At 37.2% G+C, this 26,568-nt stretch overlaps 1 protein-coding gene across 1 annotated transcript; it reads left to right on the forward strand.

Moving 5' to 3' along the window:
• Positions 1–4,925: 4,925 nt before the first annotated feature.
• hrg (poly(A) polymerase hiiragi) lies at positions 4,926–25,675 on the forward strand. Its single transcript, XM_073077860.1, has 14 exons — positions 4,926–5,075; positions 8,721–8,980; positions 9,993–10,222; positions 15,104–15,211; positions 15,760–15,871; positions 16,487–16,645; positions 17,178–17,389; positions 18,009–18,129; positions 18,743–18,919; positions 19,798–19,905; positions 20,764–20,813; positions 22,511–22,672; positions 23,623–23,808; positions 25,262–25,675. The coding sequence occupies exons 2-14, from the start codon at positions 8,854–8,856 to the stop codon at positions 25,430–25,432; spliced, it is 1,923 nt and encodes a 640-aa protein (XP_072933961.1). The 5' UTR covers positions 4,926–5,075; positions 8,721–8,853; the 3' UTR covers positions 25,433–25,675.
• Positions 25,676–26,568: the final 893 nt, after the last annotated feature.

Genomic DNA, 26,568 nt, shown 5'->3' on the forward strand with positions numbered 1-26,568 from the left:
ACGAGAAACATGTTGAAAATATCAAAATAATAATCCATACTCACACATAAATGAATCACCAAAAACATATTCACAGCTGATAGTAAAAATAAATCTGTCAACAGATTTATCTATGGACAGATGTATTTTTTAACTAAACTAAAAAATGCTCAAAACTTTTAACATTCCCAGCTTTAAATATCAAATAAAAATATTAAAGACACATGTGTATAGTAGACTAATGAAAAGTAATAACTTAAAACATACTTTTTTATATAATAAGAACAAATGAGCAAGTAGTCTACTTTATTGTAAATCACTGCTGGCGTTCATGCCGAAATGTCAACCCCAGATAAGATTAGAGTCCCATCACAGGTGATCCACAGATACATTGCTACCCCTGAAGACTAAGCTCAAACGCTTCATATAAGTCTTTCCCTTACCACACCATTCAAACCAGAAGCAATGAACACTGCTGTTATACGGCAAAATCATTTACATATCATACATTTATAGCACAAATACACTACTAACACATACATTTCATATGCAAATACTTTTCATACGTAGTTTTACCTTTCATACAAACGAATCTGACTCACATTTGCAGCATTGTGCGGCGGCAACGAAATTTGCAATAAAACAAAAGGCATCAACACTTTATATAACCACAATGCAACCAGATAAGATGAGATGAGTAACACAGTGTTACTTTAGCACACTGACACCGTATTATTATTAGGCAAATATTATGTTTATGTTCTATTAGCCAGTATAAACACTGTGTAATCCAGTTCACACAAACTAAATGATAAGAAAGATGTTTTAAAAGTTTGCAGTTTTAAGCAGTGTTTAAAAGAAAGTGCATATTGATTTCTTTATAGATTTGTTATATATTTATTTTGGTAGTATAACCCTGCATGATTCCACCACTACTGTCACACCTGTCTTGTTCTTTCTGCCGAATAACAACAATGTTCAGCACTTCTGTGTTCTGTTTCGATTTGTGTCAGGCCACATTTACTTGAGACATTACAGTTTAGTCTTCCAAGGTACCAGACATATTTGTGACAGACTCAGGTAGTACTGTAATCTTATATGCGGTTCATGTTCCCAGCAGTAGGACAATAATGGGTTCGGTTCAACCCATTATTGTCCTACTGCTGGGCACGGGTCTCCCCTCAGAATGAGAAGGATTAGGCCATAGTCTATCGCATTGGCCAAGTGCGTATTGGTAGACTTCACATACCTTTCAATATTATTTTTTTTATAAATCTTTCAGGTATGCAGGTTTCCTCACAATGTTTTATGTGGTTGAATATATGTAAATGGGCAGCGGTTGCCACTTACCATCAGTTTGACTACATACTAATATGCTCCTTCTATATTATTTTACACATCTTCCTTTTCTATACTTCAAACTGAAACAAGTGCCTTTAAAGTTAAAATTTCGAAAAGAGTCTACCTCCTATCATAAAAATATTAAATATTATGGTCATAAAAGCTTTAGTTGTAGAAATTATTTAAATATAAAGCTAATTATACATTAACAATGCAATGTAGATGGTTATTACATAACCCACTGTTGCAATTTCCTCAATGTGTTTGTTAGTAAGTAGTGTGAAAAATTACATGTGCCTATAAAGATCATTATAGTGTATTTAAGGTAAATAACACAAAATCCGGCCTCTAAATTTGAAGGTGTTACAACCACAGAGTAACCTATGTAAATGATTTCAGATATTTCCACATTATACTTGATTTATTGATTTGAAGTAAATGACTTCAATTATTAAGGAAAACTGCAATGAGAAAACCTACTAGACTTAATGTCCTCTATGATAATCTCAAAAATGTGTGAAGTCTTCTACCTTAGCTGCCACAGTATATTATGGTTTAAACACATTGTTCTGAAGGGATATTTTTACCCGACTGGCAAGGAGGGGTTATGTTTTTCGCCTGTACCTTGTATGTTTGTCTTTTGTTGAATATCGACAGTTAAGGTGTCATTATCTCAGACGCATTACTTATTTTTCCCTGAACTTATACTAACTTAAAACTTAACAGTAGTCCCATCTTTCTCACTCATACTTTGAACTATCATACAGTTAACTTTATATTATATTACTTATTTTCTGGGCTAATAATATTTATTTCTAGTTATAAAAAGAAATATAAGTGTCATGGTTGTTAGTTCCATAAAAAGTTGTATCTGAGTGATGTATTGCAATGGATTTGATAGTTTTGACTGCACGCTACGGTGAACACTTTCTAGCCAGCCAATCTCGCAATTACTGCAATTTTTCCAATTGTAATATTGCTAGGCAATTGTATCTAAAACAAGCTATCCATAGCTCCACAAAGATATCATGTAAAATTTGAAATCCATTATTATATTTAGTAATAGAATATGGATTTATTAAAACCCTTAGTCTGTCTACTGAAATATTGATCAAACATTATTTTTTTTATATTTCTAGTATGAAGTAAATGACAAATATCAATCTTTAGTATGCAAAACATTGGATTGAACATTAATAAAGGACATAAATCATGTTATGAGGTCATAAAACATCAGATGAGCAATACAAGAAATCTTATAAGAATTTTCTTGGACTTAGAGCCCAAGGTTTACTGGGATGTAATAAGAAAATCACAGATACCTTCTATAAAGTTTTGTGTTTTTTGTGTCACCACAAATTTATTGTATATCCTGGACTAATTTAGGTCCACCTGGCATAGGGTGGTTTTAACCAAGTGAGAACAGTACACTTCACACACTTTCAAGAATATTATAGGGTGGACTAAATAACACCTATTTGTAAAGAGCTAGGAGAAATATACTAATTATTTAGGTCTAAGGTATGTCACCAATTTTAAAAAGCAAACTGACAACTACCTAGAAATAATAATAATAATAATACAGATTTCTTTGAAATTTGACACGAACAACTGTAATTTGGAATTGCAAAACTACTGTATCTTCCTATATTGAATTTTACATGTTCCCTACATTGAACATTATCCCTTTTAGACACCTAACAATTTAGTAAACTCAAATATAATTATCAAAAGTTCTATCTCTGTCCTATTCTATAGACCCCCCAGGGGTTTATACCCCTTATTTGTACAATAATACAATCAAACATAACCAATAAGCATTACAATTTTGAAGAGACAATACAAACTTAGTATTCACTATTTAATGTATTTGTTTATGCAATTATGTAAGTGTTACAGATTGATCTAATTTGTATCCCACAAATGTAATTAAGTTCTCAGAGGTTATTGAACCAGTCCAACCAGTTATTGACCTGTTATAGTTATATTTTGATTTTAAATGGGAATGTTTCTGTTGCATTTTAGTTACAAATTAAAGATTTTGTTGCACACATTTTGTTTAAATGATTCATGGTGATTTTATGTAAATAAATTATTGTATTATGTTAAGTTTTTACATCCAATAGAATTGTACTGTAAGTACTTATACATCAGCTGTTAAATATGTTTTTGTTTTAACCCTACTCATGTAGTTACATAGCAAAACTTAATTAGATTTCCTCATAAAAGGATTTTACATGTAACATACTACCAGAGCACAATGACAGGATGTAGTACAGTTTCCTGTACAGACTATAGTTGTCTGATAAGCACTAAGGCAGCACTACGACCAGGGAATCAGGTAGCAGGGGAAACTTACCTTGAATATAGGCCTGGGGTGCCTCGGCTGCGACGGCGCCGCCGCGGCCGTGGTGGTGGCCGGCGCCGGCGTCGGCGCCGTCACGTGGTCCGCGGGCAGCGCCTCCGGCACCGTCTGCAGCGTAGGCCGCATAGTCGTCGACATCTTGCCTCAACACCAGTTAGAACTTAACACCTCGCTAGGCAGCCCTCTCCGCTCGCATCCTCCGCTGCCGCCGCGCACTCACCGCGCCCGCCGGGCCCCGGCTCTCACCAGGACGCCACCGACTTAGCAGTACCGATCTCCCGACAACAACGCCCATCTAACCGCATTTTCTACCGCAAAAATACATAGCGAAACTTTTAGACGATCCTGAACGCGCACTGACCGTTCCTATTTCACTTTCACGTATATGCTAACGATCGTCGAGATGGAAAACGGAAATAGACACGCAAAAAACTATTAGAAAGCTTACAGTATCTTCTCCTGTCACATAAACACTATGAAAGAATTCGGCGTTTCGTATATACACCGACACAAAATTCGGTTTCTTTAACGCGAACGGCCCGTACAAATGTTACAAAACTGTGCAGTGGACGAAAGTTCGTCAATTTAATAATAAAATTAATATAGATATTCACTTAACTCCGCTAAAAGTCCGTATATTCTTGAATTCACTCTCAAGATGGCGGATTTTACCTACTCCTCGTAAATGGGCACAAGGCTGACACGAAAACATCAACCGGCTCTCTATCAATCCCTTTCTTTTGGTACCACGTGAAATGAGATAGTAATATGTGAACAACTTCAACAGAATTTTATAATCGTCGAGATACGTCACAGAAAACCTGCCAATGGAGCATGCGCAAAAGTAACGAATATCGTAAATCTGAACGCAACTCTTTCGTTTTGTTTTTACAAATCCTTTTAAATGATATTTAATAATATGCAACAATGTATAATATAATAAATGTATAATAATATTTTTATACTCTTAATAATTGCTGTAGTGCTACGCATTTATAAAATTATAAGTGTATATATTTATATTTATAAGGATTTTTATTTGAGATTATTACAAAAATCCGCAAATATAGGCCAATAGTAAATTTAGCAAGATATACAAATTAATTTACTAAACAATGAGCAATATATCTATAATACCTGTTGAATCTCGTTGTACTAAATTTTCTGTTATTTTTGTGCGTTTTGTTAAAAAATTTGCAACTCCCTATAAAAAAGATTTGTACATTGGCAACAACAAAATTGTAAACGCCATTTATTAAAATGGCCGCCTTGTTGTTGGCGACTGTTGGGCGCTTGTTTGTGAATTAATGTTTGTTTCTTTCATAATATTATGAAGACTATGAGTGCGGTTAATTTGTTGTTGAAGTTGGATACATGATTTAGTTCATTGGTAAGTTTAGTCTTTCTATTCTCACGTAGATTTGTTAAGGAAATCTTTGTAACGTAATAACTGGCTCGTCACAACGTGAGCCGTTCTTGTACTTCGCCTATTTCGTGTTATTTGTTGAAAGAGGTTTTATGGATTACGGAAAAGGTGTTGATTGTTGATTTTTATGCAAGTCAGTTGGTTTTGGTCGCCATTGAACGGTAGTTTCATGCGATTGCGCGACCTCAGTGGCTCCACAAAGAACAATAGAGCAGTCGGTGTACGGGGCTGCCACGGAAATATTCCGCGAGATCCGTGGATACTTTCGATGGAATAACCTCGGAAACGCGTGTTACGTATTGGTTTTTCTAAAAATATCGATGAATTTATTTGATAATAAAATAAGGTGAATGAACCCCGAATCTAATGTCAGCTTTCGAAAGTTTTCTGTTTACGTGTTTTTGTAAGTACCTGTTCCACTTTAAACGACCATATTTTGTAATTCTAATAAGTTGAAAAAGAAGCATCTGGGAATATAATTACCTTTTATTTTATTAATAGATAACATAACTTTATATTCGTTCATTATATTAATAATTACATATTATAACAAATAGTATTAAATAAGTCAAATAGTAAATATAAAAAGGATAATACAAACATTTATAAATGTGATAATATAGAATTAATACATGATTGCCTATCTTGACAGTCCTCAGTCATTCCTACAATCAGAGACCTCACCATCAGATGGACTGCATATGTTTACTACTTCTTATAATGCTTAATAAAAATCCAGTAAGTAAGCAAATTAGTTTGATTTAGCCAGATTTCAGAATTATGGGATCTGGCGATACCACCCAGGTGGGAGCTGTACTGTATTTTAACAATATGTAAAGGTCGTAGAACATTTTGTGGTTCGATCTAGAGGCAATACTACCACAACTATTTCTGTTTAAAGGAAACATACTTTTTAAATCTTTCCAACATAGACCTTAGGGGTAACATCTGCAGCCGATGTATGGTAGGAACCTTGCCTTATCTGGAGTTGATTTTAAATATCCATGTGCAGCAGTGGCCACTCTGTTGGCCTGCATACTCATTGGCTACTTATTTATTTAGTTATTTAGAACTTTATTATTATTATACCAAATTATTATACCAAAAAAATCGGTATAAAAGGCGGACTTAATACTAGAAGCATTCTGTACCAGTCAACCTTTGGGTAAAGCAGAAAATATATAGGACGGTATTTATACATTCAATAATAAACGTATACTAGGAATATTTCTATAATAAGAAAAAAAAATGTTACAAAGTTGTCACATACTTCCCAATTCACTTGAATCATTTGTATATATTTGCATGACAAAAATGCCTTGAGAGTCATCCTTGTGTTGACCTCGCTCTTCAATGTCATGGTAACATGTGAACATCAGTTGAATGTGCTGAAGGTTACACCGGAAATGATAAACTGATAATAAAGTTAAGGTCAACATACATATTTCTTATTTTCTATTTAATTCAAATAAAAATATTAGATACTTTTTTAAATAACAAAATGGCACTTAAATTTTTGTATGAATTTCCAAATTACAATATAAAAACATCTACCAATTTTAATGTTAGCCTACACAAGAATTGAACATAGACCATTGCACATTGAGATAGAGTCCAATTTTATACACACCTAACTTATTTCAAAATATTTGTTTTTGTTGTGATTTTCAAAATAGACACAAAGCCTGTCATACAAAATGCACTAATTCCAATGGGGACCACTTGATTTATTAGCCACAACCCTTTTCACTCTGGCAGGAGACTCATGTCTAGCAGTGGGACAGTAGTAGATTGCTAGCATATACACTGAAGACTAGCTTTTACCCTTTGCTTGCAGTCACAGACATCAATGACAGCAATTGGTGGTTACTCTCCAAAAATAGTTTTCATCTATCCTTCAGAATGTTGCTAATTTTTGTGATAAAGCTAAGTCCTTTTCTGAACTTGTCATAATGTGTGTACAAAATTTCATGACAATCAGTTAACTAGATAAGGTGGGAAATTGTGCAAACAAACTCACATTTGCATTTATAATATTAGTTAGGATAACATTTATTTGTCACAGGCTAGATAGAAGGACACTTTGCACTGAAGATGATGCTTAATTGTTTTGTATAAAGTAGTATATTATGATAATTAGTGTTAGTTAGTCTTGTCTTTATGTTATGCATAATTTTAAAATGATTTTTGAGGTGTACCACTATATAATAATAATAATAACAATAAAGCTTTATTCAATAGTTCCATACAAAAAATTATAACAAAAAATATATATATATATATCATTAAATTATTAACATTAATTAAATAAATAGTATTTTAAAAGAATTTACAATTTTTATTCGATGCAAAATATTATTTTAAGTTATATGTAATTAATTTATTAATTTAAATTGAGATAAGTCACTTAATTATATTGTAATTTTAGTATATAGTAATTTTATGTCATGTTTTGTATGGACCCCTTTCGGGTAAAAGCCTCCTCCAAGCAGTTCCATTTTTCTCTATCTGTAGCTATAGTCATCCAATCTCTACCCGCTGTAGTGACTATTTCGTCTGCCCATCTGGCACACGGTCGGCCTCTCGCTCTTGTGCCTAACGGTCCAGGCCATTTTGTTGTTCTTATAGTCCATCTATCATCATTATACCTGGCTACGTGCCCCGCCCATTTCCATTTTCTTTGTAGCGAGTATGTTAAGGCATCTGTTATTCTAGTTTGTTACGAATGGCCTTGTTCCTTATTTTATCTGATAGTTTTATACCTAGTAAGCTTCTCTCCATTCTTTTCTGTGTAGTCTGAATTTTATTTCTGGTTTTAAGATCGAAAGTCCAAGTTTGGCAACTGTAAGTGAGACATGGTAATATTTCTGAATCCATAACAATTTTTTTGATCGGTATTGAAAGGTGTGATTTAAATATTTCTTTACGTGTATCACTATACCTACAGTATAAATTAAATGTAAATATGTCTATTTTAATATCACAGGCACTTCCAATGTGGTATAACATTGTGTGGTTTGAGTCTTTAAGCACCACCACCTCACCTATTTCTGCCTAACAACAGAAGTGTTTAGCGCTCCTGTGGTCTGATTTCCAGGGTGGGGTAAAGAGACATACTTATCTGAGGTATTTCAATTCAGTCCTCAGGGGTACAAAAGCTTCTTTGACCTCATTTAGGACTAGACTTGTCTGGGGTTCATTACAGATGTTCATAGCAAGCAGTAGCTACCTACCTACATATGGAATGCATGCTTGTTACCTTATGTTGTTACCTCAATATCTATACTTCTATACTAATATTATAAAGAGGAAAACTTTGTTTGTTTGGTTGTAATGAATAGTCTCAAAAACTACTGGACCGATCTTAAAAATTCTTTCACCATCTGAAAGCTACATTATTCACGAGTAACATAGGCTATATTTTATATGAAATATATTTCATAAATAGATTTTGAGGTGGTACAAAGTTTGTCGGGTCAGCTAGTTATAAGATAAAGTATATGTTATTTAAAGTGTACACTTTTAATCATAAACATTGTTGTACTACTATTAAGGCTGTTGTATGATGTATTACATTGTTGTTTTATATTGTTGTTCTTGTTGTTACAGGTACCAACCCAAGCCCAACAGTCCTAACAGGGTGACCAACAAACAGATGTTTACAAAGACACTCCCACCAATAGTTGTTTAAGTTGAATCATATAAGTTAACTCCCGTAGTATAAGACAGTATAAGCAGCAAGATGTGGCCGGCATCGCAATACTCCCACACGAACACACAGTACCAGAATAATGCTGCGAAGGCCAATGAACATCAGAACCAACAGAACCTCAAAACGCTGGGGATGACCTCTGCTATATCTATGGCAGGTTGGTATTCAACTATTTTTTTTACCCTGAATCTACCTAGAAAGATGTGTTTAAATCTTCAATCACTAATAAGAACTAGATACACAATCAGCGACAAAAAAACGAGGCGACGAAAAGAGCACCCAAATAGACATTTGGGTGCACAAACCTGTCAAAGTGATAGCTTATGACAGCTAGCTTATGTCGTAAAAATTTATTGCTTTTGGTAAGCAGTTTTTATAACACCTTTAAATAATAGTGATAAGGTTAATTTTGCATTAATTTTAGATTCTGTCGCTTAGAATTTTATAAACATGTTGGACGCCACTTTTGAAGTTCATTTTTGTATGGGATTGTGTATCTAGTTCTTATTTGTGATCGAAGGTTTAAATAGGAGAATACAACATGAATACATTATCTGTTATTTTGCATGTCTCCAGTACATTGTTGTTTGAGTTTTTATATTATTTTCTTTCACATTTTGATCATAATGCAAGTCTATAACTTTCTTTGGTAACTAGTGTGCCTGATATTGGTAAGAAAATGGAAATTAAAAAAGTAACGACTTTGATAATTTCTTTAATCAAATGCCAAATTTCATTCCTTTAGAAATCTTCAAATTAATGTAATTAGATCAATGTCTTCCTGTCATAATATCCAACACATCTCGCACACTACCACCAATTAGAAGGTGGTAGAATCCTTTGTGGTTCGACTCCGGTGGCACCACCGCCACACCTATTTCTATCTAATAATAGCAGTGTTAAGCGCTGCTCTGTTCTGGCTTGAAGGCTGTGGTAAGAGAGACTTACTTGGTAAGGAAGTATTTTTCGGAGGTGTTCCTGCTTAATCCTCAGTGTTTGCGGCGCAGCTGAGGCCGACCTCATATAGGAATCTAATCTTAACTGGGTTTGATTACAGATATCTATGGGCGGCAGTAGCCACTTACTATGAGGTGGTCTGCATGCTCGTCTGCTACTCCTATACAATAAAAAAATATATATATGTACGACTTTTTCCTTTCTTCCCGCAGGCCCCAAACCAATCGACATAGAGAAAACCAGCGAGCTCAAGGACTCTTTGGCACCCTACGGCGTGTTCGAGTCCGAAGCGGAGATGCACCACCGCATGGAGGTCCTGGGTTCGCTGCACCGGCTGGTTAGGCAGTGGATCCGGGACGAGTCCCTCAGGAAGAACATGCCGCCCAGCGTCGCTGACACCGTCGGCGGGAATATATACACCTTCGGCTCTTATAGGCTTGGGGTGAGTGCTTGTTTTGTTAAACTACAATACAACTAGTTTCAAAGCAAAAGAATGTTGGAATAAACATGACTGTTATTAATGTGATCAAAACGCTTGTAAATGAGCGTAATCTATAGGGAGTGATAGACTAGTTGAAATTTATCCTTACAATCTTGAGATCCGAGGTTAGCACATAAGAAAATCATAGCAGAAAGCGTGAGAAAACCTAAACACCTGAGCGATCTTAAATAAAATGTTGACACAAGTGTCTGTAGTCTCCCAATTCGCACTTAAACAAGTATATGACCCTCACACGATAACCATGCCCAGCAGTCGAGCAGCAGTATTACTAGTTTGACAACTAGACTATATCGAAAATCCACCCCTTTTTTCTTGTTTTTTTTTGTTTACGAGGTGAAAACCTTCAAAAGGTACCCGGTGCCGTGGGAGCGACACAGGGTTATGTGGGACTCTTACCGCACTAAAACCCCCCGGTGGCCGCCCTCGGCGCTGCGTAGAGGACTTCGGGATCTCCAAAGGAACACAACCAGAGTCCTCTTAGCGCTTTGCCCTGGGGGAGCACTTTTGGCTCCTCCCACACCATCTGGTGTTTACTACGGTATGCGACCACACATATCGTCGTCCTTCCCGGGGTTGCTTGCTGGACGGTTCGAGCTCCCACTCTTACCGCCTGCAACCCCGGAAGCCCCCTTTTAGTCGCCTCTTACGACAGGCAGGGGATACCATAGCTCTATTCTATTCCCGAGACTACAGGGACTTGCATTATGTACCTACCCCTGATAGGAGTTATAACGTTTGCTCGAAAACGTTCACTGTTTACGGTTTGTAAATATGTATTTCAATTTTGTTTATGAATGGAAATGTCCTTAGCAGGTTTTCTATTTTCCTCTTCCTTGTCAACCCATTGCTGTTACACTGGGTGGCACGCGTGTCATCAGAACGAGAGGTGTTTAGGTCACACTCCACCGCGCTCGCCAAGTGCAAATTGATACACTTCACTCACCTTTGAAGGACTGTATCATCATCATCACCATCAACCCATTCCTGTCCTACTGCTGGGCATGGTTGTCCTCTGAGAAGGATTAGGCCATAGTCAATCGCGCTGCCTAAATGCGTTTTGTTAGACTTCCCAAACCTTTGAAAACTTTTTTTAAAGATTTCTGAGGTATGCAGGTTTCCTCACGATGTTTTCCTTCACCGTCTAAGCAAATGATAATTAATTTCTAATACGCATATAAATTTGAAAAAAAGCAGTGATAGCCTAGTGGTTAAGAAACTCGGCCTCTCGATCGAGAGGTCCGAGGTTCAAATCACAGGCACGCACCTCTGATTTTTTAAAAGTTATGTGTGTATAAAAAATTAATTATCACTTGCTAAACGGTGAAGGAAAACATCGTGAGGAAACCTACATACCTGAGATATCTTAAAAAAAAAAAGTTTTCAAAGGTATGTGAAGTCTACCAATACGCACTTGGCCAGCGCGGTGGACTATGGCCAAATCCATCTCATTATGAGAGAGGACCCGTGCCCAGCAGTGGGACAGTAATGGGTTGATGATGATGATGATATAAATTTGAAAAATCAAGGTTGCGTGCCTGGGATTTGAACCTCGGACCCTTTGATCAAGAGGCCGATTTCTTAACCACTAGGCTATCACTGATTGTACTTTTTAAGGTCGGTATAAAGTAAATTAACTTCCTACGGCGTGAGTCATCTATACCCAAAGACGTAATGCCTGCGTCACGTTGATACGGCAATGCAAAATACTATTTGCAACATTGTCTAATATCACGTAATACTGTTGTTCTGTTTACGTTTACATCGATATGCGAGTCAGCGTCATATTACAGAATACGATGTGCAATGAACCGTTTTGTACGATATTTATTTCTATGAGTCTTCAACAAAATATTGCTACTTGAGCAATGTGATTGGGTTTATTTTTTGCTTACTTTTTACTGAAAATAAGATGCAAAATGTACGATAGCAACGTAACTGACGATTTTATACCGGTATGATCTAAGGAAGCAGAGTTTTAGACGGCGAATCCTGGCCCGACACACCTGGCAGAACTATATTCTCTTCGGAGTTCTATCAGTTGGTATAACTCCGAAGAGAAGGTTGGTTGGTAGGTATCCATCCAGATACGCATGGCACTGAGCACTTACATTGTACATTCACATATACCCTTAGATGTTTTTAAAAACTTTGATACAAACTTTTTCTTGTTTTCGTAGACTTAAACAAAAAATCTATAAAACATCCGACCAATGTGCATAAAACAACAGAATGTGTTAACCCTCGCATCTGAAGTCATCATTTCAATTGCAAAATTGCTCTGTCCACCACAATATTGTTATCGTTGTAGTGTATCACAGGCAGTGGGAACCGAAGCAAATGGCAACATAAACAAACATACATTCTTATTATCTCCTAAATTAAATCCATTCTTATTATCTCCATTCTTATTATCTCCTTAAAAAAATTAATGCTTTATTAATTATATGTAAAAATAATGGCATTTAAAAAAAATTAAAAAGAGAATAATTATTTTTAAAATTAAAAAAGACAAACCCACTGAGTTTCTTACCGGATCTTCTCAGTAGAGGTCGCGTTCCGATCCGGTAGTAGTTTAAGAAAATATTGTAACTGACAATTTGTAAGTGCCGCCGTTGGCCTATACAAAATAAATATTAAAAAAAAATTAGTAATATTTTTATAACTTCGTATAAATTGGCGTAGCGCGGTGGGGTACACCACACCTCCTGATGTTGATACTCCATTGATAGTAGCCATCGCATACTAAGATCATCTGTCAATAATACGATAGCTAGCATTTGATCAAATTTTTCCTGTCCTTGTAACCTACATTTTTTAAATAAATTTAGTTTAAAAAACTAAAAAACACGTTTATAGTTTTTTAGACTAAATTTATTTTATTAATTTTTAGTATTTGTTGTAATAGCTACCACCATTATGCATCCTCTGTAATAAAAATCAAGTGTCTATCTATTACGGTTTCAGAGATAAAGCCCTGTGACACACGAACAGACAGCGGAGAGTTTCGTTTTACCCTTTGAGTACGGAATCTTAAAAATCATTGTACAAGAGGGCATTATAGATATTTTTCAGTACATTTGAGTTATAGGGAAATAACATTATTATTTTTCAAAATGAAAAATTAATCTAGTAACTTTGCGATGAACTTTCTCTAAGGCGCTCGAACAATCTCGCCTCGAAAATCGTTAATCCTGAGGGTGTTGATAAGGACAATGGTACACAAATTATTAAAAACGTGTATTGTCATCGGTTCTTCATAATTCTTCAAAATTTTGAATTAAACTGAACGTTTAAAGTGGATATAAATCGGGTCCAAAGATTCCGTTACATAGTTACATGCATACATACATACAACCTAAGCTAATAAAAGCGTGTTAAAAAGTAGCATTCGGGTGTGCAATCCTGATTAATAACCACTGTCGCCCATGGAAAATTATATAAAGCCCAGATAGGATAAGAATTGACCACAGATGCATTGCTACTCCCTTGCCACGCAACGCCCTTCGAACAAGAACACAGCAGAGCATAACATTATTGTTATAAGGCAGTAAAAAGATTGACGATATACTTTAACATTTAGCACCAAATGTTGTCATTAACGTCTAAGAATTCTCCCATGATTGATCTCGCGTCTCGTCAATTGTAAAATTAAAGCACCCTACCATCGCAACAAGATCTTCAACTGCATCTACTTATCCAATTGGCGATGCAAAACTGCGCATTTGTAAAAATAGATAAACAGAGGTTATTTAATTTCCTTAAAGAGTGTTTGTAGAATAATATCTTTATCTGTTATTTCCTTGTGTATTGCGTATTTTATATTTTGTTTTGCACTGAGACAAAGTATCAGGAAAAGTTGCGAGATGATCTATCTTGCTAAAGTTTAATGTTCTCTATTTTATGATTCTCAACCGACGTAGTGGACTATGACCTAAATATCAGTTTATTTTAACCTTAGTATTGATTTCGAAAAGTCTACAATATCATAGTATTTTTACCGACTAGTTATAATTTAGTTTAGTTGTTTTCCAATATGTGTAAAATTGTGTGTTTTGAAGGTGGTAGAACCTTTTGTGTTTCGACTCCGGTGACACCACCGCCACACCTATTTCTGCCTCATAACAGCAGTGTTAGGCACTACTGTGTTCCGTTTTGAAGGGTGTGGTAAGGGAGACATACTTTTACGAGGCGTTCCAGCTTAGTCCTCAAGGGTAGCGGCGCATCTGTGGCCGACCTCAGGTAGGAATATCTAATACTATCTGGGGTTGATTACAGATGTCCATGGGCGGCAGTAGCCACTTACCATCAGGTGGACTGCATGCTCGTCTGCTACTCTTCTAGTATAAAAAAAATGTGCAAAAATATAAATCGGTATGGGAAAACATTATGTGTAATTTTAACATTACATAAAGTGTTGCCACATTATGTTCGTCTATGTAACATATTTTCATTTTATTCAGATGCCTGTAAACGCTGCAAACTAACATAATATTGTGACAGTATCGTTTGCTTTGGATATTTTCGTATTTTTCCCATTACGAATTTAACAACTTTTCGTCGCTAATTGTTTGCGCGAATTCTGTAGTAAACCCAACGCCCATGTCTTACTAAGTCAACACGTTTGTTTAAATTGTAAAAATATCATCATCATCATCACCCATTATTGTCCCACTGCCGGGCACGCGTCTCCTCTCAGAATGAGAAGGATTAGGTCATAGTCCACCGCGCTGGCCAAGTGCGTATTGATAGACTTTACATAATTTTAGAAAACTTTTGTAAAAATATAGTATGTTTAATTTTTTTTGATATTTCTGCCACCAGGTTCACCACCGCGGGGCTGATATCGACGCGCTGTGTGTCGCGCCACGACACATCGACAGGACCGACTACTTCGCATCCTTCTACGAGCTTCTCAAATTGCAACCCCAGGTAACTATCTACCTAAAAATCGTACAGTTTCAAATGGGGAAGGTAACCGTTTTAGGTCCTCTGAACAACCACGCATTAAAATTGTATTTTTTATTTCAATTAAGGGGATTTGTAATATTTTTGTGGGTATCAATATGGGTGAGTTACTGGGTGTCAATGATACCTACATAATAAGAGTAAAATGCCCTATATTATGCGAGGTGGAAAGCATTATTATTATTTCCTTCAAAGAACTTTATTTCGTACAGTAGATTAGTAGAGAAACATATAGAATTAAATTCATAAGCCTATGTCATATATATGTAAACTGAACGTTCAAAGTGGATAGAAATCAGGTTCAAAGATTCCATTACTTAGTTACATACATACATACATACCTACTTACATACATACAACCCAAGCTAATAAAAGTGTGTTAAAAACTTCAGATTGCCTACTTTGACTGATATATAATACTAAAAACATCGATCTCATTAAGTGTCTATTAACAAGACATGAACTAGTTATAACTGGTAATATGCAATCAATTAATAAACCATTATTTTTAGGTGAAGGACTTGAGAGCCGTTGAGGACGCGTTCGTGCCCGTGATCAAGATGAACTTCGACGGCATCGAAATAGATTTGCTGTTCGCCAGACTGGCGCTCAAAGAAATACCAGGTAAGTAAGGATGCCGGGTATTAGGTACAGTATACATCACTTAACGTAAGTATATGTTACCGATGATTGACCATGTTGTTAGAATGGTAAAAGCTTTTATTTATATTTTTTATATGTGATGGCATACTATAAATTATGACTTGCTCCAATGGTAAAGGAAAACTTGTGAGGAAACCTGCATAGTTGAGAAATTAAAACAAACGTTTTGAAGGTATGTGAAGTCTACCAATACACACTTGGCCAGCGCGGTGGACTATGGCCTAATCTATTTCATTCTGAGAGGAGACCCATGCCCAGCAGTGGACAGTCATGGGTTGATGATGATGAAGATGATATGTGATAGATATTAAATGGAAAAACCTTGTTTGACTGTTAATTTAATGATTCGTAATATCGGAATATATTGTTATTGTTATCTATCTATCGGTATAAACATAATTACATTCTTTAAACATTGTAAGTAACATAATGTAACCTTTCTCTTTTTTATTCTTCTCAAGACGGATACAAAAAACTGCTTATAGACATATTTTCTTAATAGACCAATTGTGTCCAAATAATCACATATTGCAGTAAACAACACACTATTTACCTATTTTTTTTCAATCTATCCAGATTCGTTCGACCTCCGCGACGATATGCTGTTGAAGAATCTCGACCAGAAGTGCGTTCGCTCGCTGAACGGTTGCCGCGTCACCGACGAGATATTGCGCCTCGTGCCCGACATCAGCAACTTCAGGCTCACACTCCGGGCCATCAAACTCTGGGCGAAACGTATGTGATTTACTTATAAGGGTTCCGTACCTTAAGGGTAGAAGCAGTGATAGCCTAGTGGCTGAGACGCGGCTTCTTAATCGAGAGGACCGTGGTTAAAATCCCAGGCACCCTTTGATTTTTCAAAGTTATGTGCATATTATGAATTTATTATCACTTGCTCTAAAAGTGAAAGAAAATGTCTTGAAAAAACCGGCATACTTGAGAAATCTTAAAAAAAAAGTTAAAGGTCAACCTATACATATACTATGGCCTAATTCTTCTCATTGTGAGAGGAGATCTGTGCCCAACAGTGTTGATGATGATGATCTAAAAATCTAAAGGATAAAAACACAACCATCTTAATTAACCTCTGCTGTCTGTCCACCCATCATGGTGCTCTAGCTTTTGAACTGTAATATACAGACACTTGAATATCTTACATACATCACATTTTGCTCTCATCCACACACACAAACCCTCCTTTTACAAAAACAAAAGCAATTAACAATTTCTTTTGTACAAAAATAACTAACAAATCTTTTTGCACCAGGTCACGGCATCTACTCTAACACCCTAGGCTACCTGGGTGGGGTGTCGTGGGCCATGCTGGTGGCTCGCACCTGCCAGCTCTACCCCAACGCTCTACCCGCGACCCTAGTGCACAAGTTCTTCTTAGTCTTCAGCCAGTGGAAGTGGCCCCAGCCGGTGCTGCTGAAGCAACCGGACACTGTGAACCTCGGGTTTCCTGTTTGGGACCCACGGGTGAGTTGTTTTTATATAAAACTTCAAGTTTATTATTTTTGATTTTTTTTAATTATGGGAGTTGCAGACTAGCGTAGTCTACATAATTGTAAGTGGTTAATACCGCCCATCGACATGTGTAATCAATAGTGCGTAAGACTAGATTCATACCTAAGGTCAGCCATAGACGCGCCACTACTCTTAGGGACTAAACTGGAATGCCTCGGATCCATTAAACCAGAATACAGTAGCATTTGACGCTGTTATTGGTTAAATAGGAGTGGCGGTAATGCCACCGGAGTTAAAGTACAGAGGTTTCTTCACCACCACCTTTATGTAGATTTTAGGGCGAAGATAATTAATTTATAATATTTTATATAGACACTACTTTTTAACTTAGTTACATTTCTTTTTTAATCTAAAACCTTTATCTATTAATTATTACAAATTTTAAATGATATAAAACGTTTATATTACCAGGTTGATTAATGAGCATAGACCCGTATACAGTCCGCGTAAAACTGCTAGTCCACTCTGAACATAGAAATGAATCGCATCGGCATAGAAAATTGTATGACTACACCTGCTCGCAACAACTTCTACATCTACTTATATAATCAATTGATTTTTATTTCAACAGGTGAATGTATCGGACCGGTTCCACCTGATGCCGATCATCACGCCCGCGTACCCTCATCAGAATTCCACCTTCAACGTGTCTGCTTCCACGAGGACTGTTATCATGGAGGAGTTTAGACTGGGTTAGTTTACTATCACAGATCTTTAATACTTTAATATGAAATTTTACATAAATGAAAACTAGTTGTGTAAATAGGTCACATTCATAGCCAATGTTGAAATGAGTTTTTTTTACTGTAAATGTATTTTGTTATTGCAACAAAATTTAAGTATGCAATTCACTCAGGAAAGGCGGTTACTACAATCCAGAAATATGTATATTTATCGGAAATATACGCGGAATCGGCCATAGATGTATTGCTACCCCATAGAACTTGGTTGGAACACTGTTTGCGCCTCCATATCTCTATAACAAAACACAGCAACCCTGCACACGTTACTTACAAGATAGAAATAGGTTCCATCTTAGCTTTGAGGAGATGTATTGGGAGATGATGAGTTGGTTACAAATGTCCATGGGCGGCCGATACCAATTACCATCTAGTGGACAGCAATACTTACTAGCCAACTTTATGGTGCTAATTTTAGATGTCTTTTTTAAAAAAAATATTCCCATCATTTTTCTAAACGTTGCGAAGGATTTATAACTTGAAAAAACCTGCAATTTGTATAAGTCCTTATTATCAGAACCTTTACCTTAAATGGATGTTCACGGCTCCTTATTTCTTCCCCAAGGTCTGGCGATAACGGACGAGATAATGCTGGGCAAGTGCGGCTGGGAGCGGCTGTTCGAGGCGCCGAACTTCTTCGCGCGCTACAAGCACTTCATAGTGCTGCTCGCCTCCTCCGCCAGCGCCGTGGACCAGCTGCAGTGGTGCGGCCTCATCGAGAGTCGCATCAGACACCTCATCAGTGAGTCCTTATATATGCCATAACATCTGGGTAGTAAGCACACAGAGTTAAAAAAAAACGTATAAGCTAAGGTTCGAGTTAGCCAAATAGATGTCGTCTCATATTTGCACACAAATGCACAATACACTATGTAGACGTAGAGTGAAGGGATAGTCTGTGTAAAGCAGATATACTTATCTGCTTTACACGGACTATATACATGTAAATATTAAATATACAATTTCATATACCGACGTAACACACAAAAGAAACGAATTTCATATTACAACACACCTAATCTTACGTCTTAAACACGTCACGTGGTACAAACTCACATAGACACGTGAACACACCGTTGAGGTTCACACACAGTCAATCGTAAAATGGCCGTGACGTCATACGCCATGCACATAATACACACATGCGCGCTACAAGCACATGGACCAGCTGCAGTGGTGCGGCCTCATCGAGAGCCGCATACGACACCTCATAGGTTAGTCGCACATACCCTCAACTAGATAGAGTCAGCGCCAAAGTTGTAGTCCGCTCCGAATATAGAATCGAGTCGAGTGAAAATTGTAGATATTAGCGGGGGAAAGACAGCACGCCCAACAATGGAAAAAATACATATTTTTTACTCGACTGAATCAGCGGGAGAGTAATGCTTTTCGAGTGTTGTTTATATGACTATTTCGATAGTACGCGCTACAGCCCAAACTGATGTATAGCCGTATATGTATATATTATACACGTATAATATAGCATTTTATATTAATGCACCTCACTGAAAATAATCCTGTTGGTGCCCGTGTTTCTGTGTTCATATCACGCAAAACACCGAAAATCCTAGTGTGATGAATAAGAAAGTTTTTATTAATAGTACATTGTGTTGTCCCCAGCGACCCTGGAGCGCAACCAGCACATCACGATAGCTCACGTGAACCCGGAGTGCTACAGCTCCGTGCCGCTGCACACCAACAACGGACAGCCGCTCGCCTTACCGCCCGGTCAGTCAGTCAGTCGGTCAGTCGGTCGGTCAGTCACAAGACATTGTGATACACGACGCGATAACGCCGCATGTGGGGACATATGGATCTTTTATAGTTTAATACTGAAGGCATTACCGCTACACCTATTTGAAGGTGACTGAATCCTCTGGTTACAATCTGGACGTATCACCACACGTATCTGAAGGTGGTAGAAGCCATTGTGGTTACACTCTGGAGGCGACACCGCTACACCTATTTGACAATGTGGGATCATCTGTGGTTCGACTCCAGTAGCACTAGTATCACCGCCTATTTGTACCTAATAACAGCAGTTAAATGCTGCTGTATTTTGGCTTGAGGGGTGTGGTAAGGTAAACATACTTTTCCGAAGCATTCCAGCTTAGTTCTCAGAGGTAGCGGCGTGTCTGTGGCCGACCCCAGGTAGGAATCTTACCTTATCTAGAGTTGATTACAGACCTACTACATAACCAAATATACATATGTATGTGAGTGAAATTATGAATTTGAATTTTAGATTATTTTATTTATTTATTTAATAAATCATATTCATTAACATTACAGGAATGCATAGTTCGTTAGTAAATATAGTTATGTGTGTTATTATACACATATATTATTTATTACTTATAATGTTAATTAATTATCATTATTTAAAAGTTGAATTGTTTAACATTTGTCAATGTATGGGTATTACTAAGTGAAATCAGATTATTAGTGAAATTATTATTAGTAAGTCACAGTCCAAATATTATAATGTCAAATATATTTCCATTTGTAGTGTAACAATAGTAGTGTAGGATGAGTATTGTAATTTTATTATTATTTAAGTCTTACATGCTATTTTGATATTTACAGGAGCCCCAGTACCCACCGAGCCGGCGCCGGAGGTAAAACAGAATGAAAACGTTAGTAAAACTGATTTATCCTTTTTTCTATTTATCGACGAAATTTATTTTTTGATTATTAAATACCTTAAAATTGAGTAGTAGTGTTTATTTTTTTTATTACACGGTTTTTTATAGATTTTAGGGTAACGTTATGTTATCCAAAATAATTGACCACATATTGCATATGAACATAAATGGATACAATAATAGTAGAATAGAAAATATCACATCTTTAGTAAAATAATTTATGAAACTGAATAATACACATTTGAAAATTATATAATATTAGTAACCTTTACGCTTTAATACGCTTTACGTTTTCAAGAAAACATACACATTTAAGTACATGTAAGTTTAGTGCAATTCAGAAATAATAGATTTCTTAACCACCTCAAAATTAGTAAAATGAGTTTTAATAAAGTAAATTTGAGTGAATAATGTTGTTTGTGGACAGAATTTTTTTATGAATTTAGAAATGGAATTAGACATTGTGAGTGTGCGAGTAAGTTCAAAAACTAATACTAAAACCACTATCAAAAGTAAGCAGATCCACATTCTCCACAATGAAACACTTTTTGGGATTTTATTTTTTGAATAAAACTTACTACTGGTAAGCTCAAAACTTAAAGACACACAAGACTTCTACGAATGACAACTGACGGAGCGTTATATTCCGCCCCGCGCGTAGAAATATAAAAATCTAGGTAAATGACAATCGCTATGTTCACGGAGGGATTACCTGCTCAAAATAGCTTCTCGGCGTCCGCGCAAAAAAAGAAAAAGGCTCTAAAAGTTCTAAGCCAATTCACTATATTGTATAATTGGCCAAGTGCGAGTCGCACTCGTCTCACGGAGGGCCGTACTACTAAATGTTCATATTATTTTAGTATTTTTCGTCATACCAGCTAAAGAAATGACAATATGAAGTGTGTACCAATTATGGTACAATATATGAAGCAAGAAACGCCACAAAAGTTGCGGTTACTTCGCGGGATGGGGTTCCATTTATTTTCAATTTCTTTTTATTTTTATTATTTGTAATAGCTGCGATCGTTATTCATACCCTTGTAAAAATTAAGAGGTTTATTTATTACTGTTCAGGAGATAGAGCCCTCTGACAAACTGACAGACAGCTGAGACTTAGTACATATTTTACCTTTACCTTAGTACCGTTTTTATCCTTTGATTACGGAACCCTAAAAAACAAAGTTCTCGTGCTATTTCATTATTGCGGGGAGTTTACTACTAACATATTACATATATTTTTAATGGTATATATTTTATTATTATCATAATTTATTTACAATTACAATTATTAAATACATAAAATTTAAAGTAAAAAATAGTGAATGAAACTGTAAATAAATGAAATTTATTTACAGTGGCCTAACTCCATTTTAATGATTTTTGACCTATCTATATTTTCGTACTTTAATTAATTTAATTTAATGTTGTATAGTCCGTGTAAAACTGCTAGTCCGCTCTGAATATAGAAATGAATCGCGTCGCCATAGTAAATTGTATTACTACACCTCCTCCCAACAACTTCAGAGCGGACTATACGCTTACTTTTCTCCATATTGTAAATCGTTTGTAGGTAGGCTACTCTGGTTCTAACAGCCTCATATCAAATCACACATTATATTGAAGTGAACATTGTCATTGTTTCTTTCAATATATTTCTTGAAGTGAACATTGTGTCACGATGTTTCCAGGGCGAGATAGTGGCGAACGTGTGTTCGATGTGGTTCATCGGGCTGGTGTTCGAAAACACTAACGTGAATGTTGACCTTACGTACGACATATCGTCGTTCACTAAGGCGGTGCACTATCAAGCCGAGAACACGAGCATGCTTCGCGAGGGGATGACTATTGAGGTTAGTATGTGATACTATTCTTAGGTAGTAGAACCCTTTGTGGTTCAACTCCGGCGGTAACACCGTCACACCTATTTCTGCCTAATAACAGCAGTGTTAGGCGCTGCTGTGTTCCGTTTTGAAGGGTGTGGTAACGTTCCAGCTTAGTCCTCAGGGGTAGCGGCGCATCTGTGGCTGACCTCAGGTAGGAATATCTAATCCTATCTGTGATTGATTACAGATGTCCATGGGCGGCAGTATCCACTTATCATCAGGTGGACTGCATGCTCGTCTGTTAATCGTATATAATAAAAGAAAAAAAAAAGCTGATAGGCTCGTGCCAGACATAGCGCAAACATTTGAACACAGTGTAGCACGGGTATTTGAGTATTTTTACAAAGCTTGCTCCAAATATTTGCACTTTGCCATTTGGTGTCGGTTTTTCGAGCGCATATCAAAGCGTTCTAATTTCAAATATGTGCGGAGCTTGCTACACATGCGCAAAGTCTAGTTGCTAGAAGTCTAGCCGAGAGGATAGATATGAGTGACAGGTTAAAAAATTTAAATAAATAAGTATTCAAATGTGTGAGCAAACTCTTTGTTCAAATATTTGTTTATGTCTGGTGCCTTAGACAGATAATGATAATGATAGCCTTTATTAATTATCTTATTCTTTACATGTTTTGTTTTCATGTAAATTTTTTACATTTAATTTATTTTAAGTATTTGTAGGTTATTTCATTTTAGACACCAGTTTTTTGATTGAAGGTGGTAGAACTCTTTATGGTTCGACTCCGGCGGTACCACCGCCACACCTATTTCTGCCTCATAACAGTAGTGTTAAGCGCTGCTGTGTTCCGTTTTGAAGGGTGTGGTAAGGGAGACATTCGAAGCCCTTTATTGTACCCCCCGAATGATTACACTTTGGGTACGGAGCTCTAACAACTGTGTCCGTTCCGTGTTCCCCGCAGGCGCGTCACGTGCGGCGCAAGCAGCTGCACCAGTACCTGTCCGCGTCGCTGCTGCGCCGCGAGCGCCACGCCGCCAAGCGCAAGCACGAGCCCCAGCCCGCCGCCGCCGCTACCCCCGCACCCCCGCCGCCCCCCGGGCAACCCGCGCCCGCCGGGAAGAAGACCAAGCGGCTCTCAGAGAGCAGCGTGAGTCGCACACAGACATATATATATATATACAATGGGCATGATGACAGTATTGAAAAATCGAAGAATAAATGATTTACTTAAAAACAATATGTTGAAAGCATTCTCAAAAATAGCCCAGTTTTAATAAAAACTTTAGGATTTATTATATTTTCAATAAAATAAAAGTATAAAATACTGCAGTCGGCCATCTTGTCTAAAACGCTAATCGGGGCGAAATGACGTCATTTTGTTGGCGTGTCACCGTATTGCTTGAACTTTTCTATGGGATATTGAGGCGTGACGTCACTCGCGGACGCCATAACACCCGTGAGCGTTTTCGCGCTTAATTCAAAATTTGTTTTGAAAATGCTTATATTTCCGTTAATACTGAATTTATTACCGAAATAAGACGATTTTTGGAATTAGTAGACATGTACCTACATTATAGAAGGGGAGTTCAAAATTTGTCATCATGCCCATTATACATGCATACACACGTCAGAAAGACGTGAGCGGCTTTCGGAGAGCAGCGGGAGTCTCTCACGCACACGGAGAGAGACACGCGCACATTTAACACACAACACATACACGACAAAAAGACGTAAACGCCTGTCCGAGGGCAGCGTGAGTGGCACACACCGATACAGGCATACATACAAAGCGCAAGCACGAGCCCACCGGCAAGAAGACCAAGCGGCTCAGCGATAGCAGCGTGAGTCACCCGCACACGCTGACACACACACACACTCACACACTCAAGTGTACACACACCTACGCACATGACGCAATAACAAACTAATAAAAGGACTATGCGCCTATCCAAGAGCACACACGAACGCGCGCGCGCGCGCACACATACACGCACGCACACACACACACAGACACTTACACACACAACATAAAAAGACGTAAGCGCCTCTCCGAGAGCAGTCATGCGAACACTACACCATACGTACTATACGCACAAGAAAACTTGTATACCGAGAGATACACGCAGGTCCACACGCACAGAAAGAGGATGACACACAAACGCATGTGTCGCGAACATACAGAGAACATGAACTAAGTCATTTACACATAGGACGTATGTACAGTATGTATGTAAATACGTCCTATGTGTGTCATGGGATGAGTATTAACTGCATATAATTACAACAATTATATGCAATTGCATATTATTGCATAATAGTTAATTGCATCATCTGTATCATATGTACACCCATTCAACCGTTAAATAATTTTTGCTTCATCAAGTAAACTCAAAACCAACATAAGATATGACTGAAAAACTTACTGAAATTACATTAACATGCACCTTTATCATTCTTTTGCGTGCATGTATAAATTTGCATAAAACCAACAACTAAGTAACTAACAAATTATAATTACTCAAGTATATTGATAATAGTTCGAAATTTAACTTTGCACTTATAAAGAAACAAAAAAATCCTATTTATATTTCTATCCCCAGACTGAGGAAGTGAGCCTGCTGTCGTACAACGAAGACTCGAACTCGTCCAACATGTACGAGGTGAACATCCACAACGGCAACGCGAACCACACTACGGACAGCAAGACCGACAAGCCGCTGAGCCAAAGCGAGCACAGCCCTTCCAGCTCCAGTACCATAGCGTGCACGTAGCATTACGAGGAGTGGCGGCGGCGGTTCATATACGGCACCGCTGTCACCAACACCAGGCTGCGCAGAGCCTAAGCACCTTAGCGATAAGCTTACATGCTTCTGAGGTATTCCCGGAGCGCTATGACATGGGTGAAAAAAGGTGCAAAGAACTCTCATACAAGGCCGGCGATGCATTGGCGACTCTGGTGTTGCAAGTGTCCATCGGGTAGCACGTCTGCCTAATCGTTAGGTTAAACAATAAGATTTTTTTTTTAAATTAGTGATGTGATGGGCCTCGGCCGTAACGCGAGTGACGTTATAAGTGCACCGTACGGGACGTCCGTGAAGTTTGGGCACGTATACCCAACTCGACGCGCAGTTCGGTTCTCAGACGAGCAAGACATTGTGATGTTAGTGTAAGTGACGCGAGCTCGGCAACAGTCGGCCGTTTGTTTTTGGTGCAATTTGTCCGTAATCAATGTGTGAGTGCGCCCCCTCTCGGTAAGTAGATAGGTAGTTAGACACATTCGTGTTTATATTGGGCACGAATGCACCGCCAGTCGGGATAGCACGCCTCGAGCGACTCGGAAATACTTAAATTTTTAACGAAATATATTTTTTATTTATTCGTATATGATGCCCGAGCACGGAGGCGACGTCGTCGTTATGTAAGTCTTCAATGTTTATAGAATAGTCGATGCATTTTATCGTGAAAATGAAAAAAAAAAAATGTTTAGCGAGTAAATAGGTGTTTTTAATTATTTGACATGTGAAGGTCCATTTCTCTTAGGTATTGTTTAATTGCAGGTTGTCGACGCAAGGACAACTGTCGGTGTCAAGTAAGTTTGGTTCAGTCAATATTGACTTATACTTGCTCTTTGCAAGGGAATTATCTGAACATTCATAATTGTTGCACATGTAAAGTCCAATGGATCAATTGTAAAAATATCTTAAATCTTGACTAATATATTTGTAATGTTCTTAAGATTCCCTTGCACAGAGCCTCGCAGTACAAAGTGGAAGAAATTCTTTATTTCTCAACGAATTGCCATCAGTCGTTTGATTTGTCTTATATGATTAAAAATTGAATTAAAAAGGCTACATTAATATGTTTACGTAATGCCTTGTAATAAGTAACAGATGTATGTATGTAAAAA

This window comes from Epargyreus clarus, unplaced genomic scaffold (genome assembly GCF_041222505.1).
Source record: "Epargyreus clarus isolate Ecla_fem2 unplaced genomic scaffold, WU_Ecla_fem_2.2 ptg000011l, whole genome shotgun sequence".
NCBI lineage: Eukaryota > Metazoa > Arthropoda > Insecta > Lepidoptera > Hesperiidae > Epargyreus > Epargyreus clarus.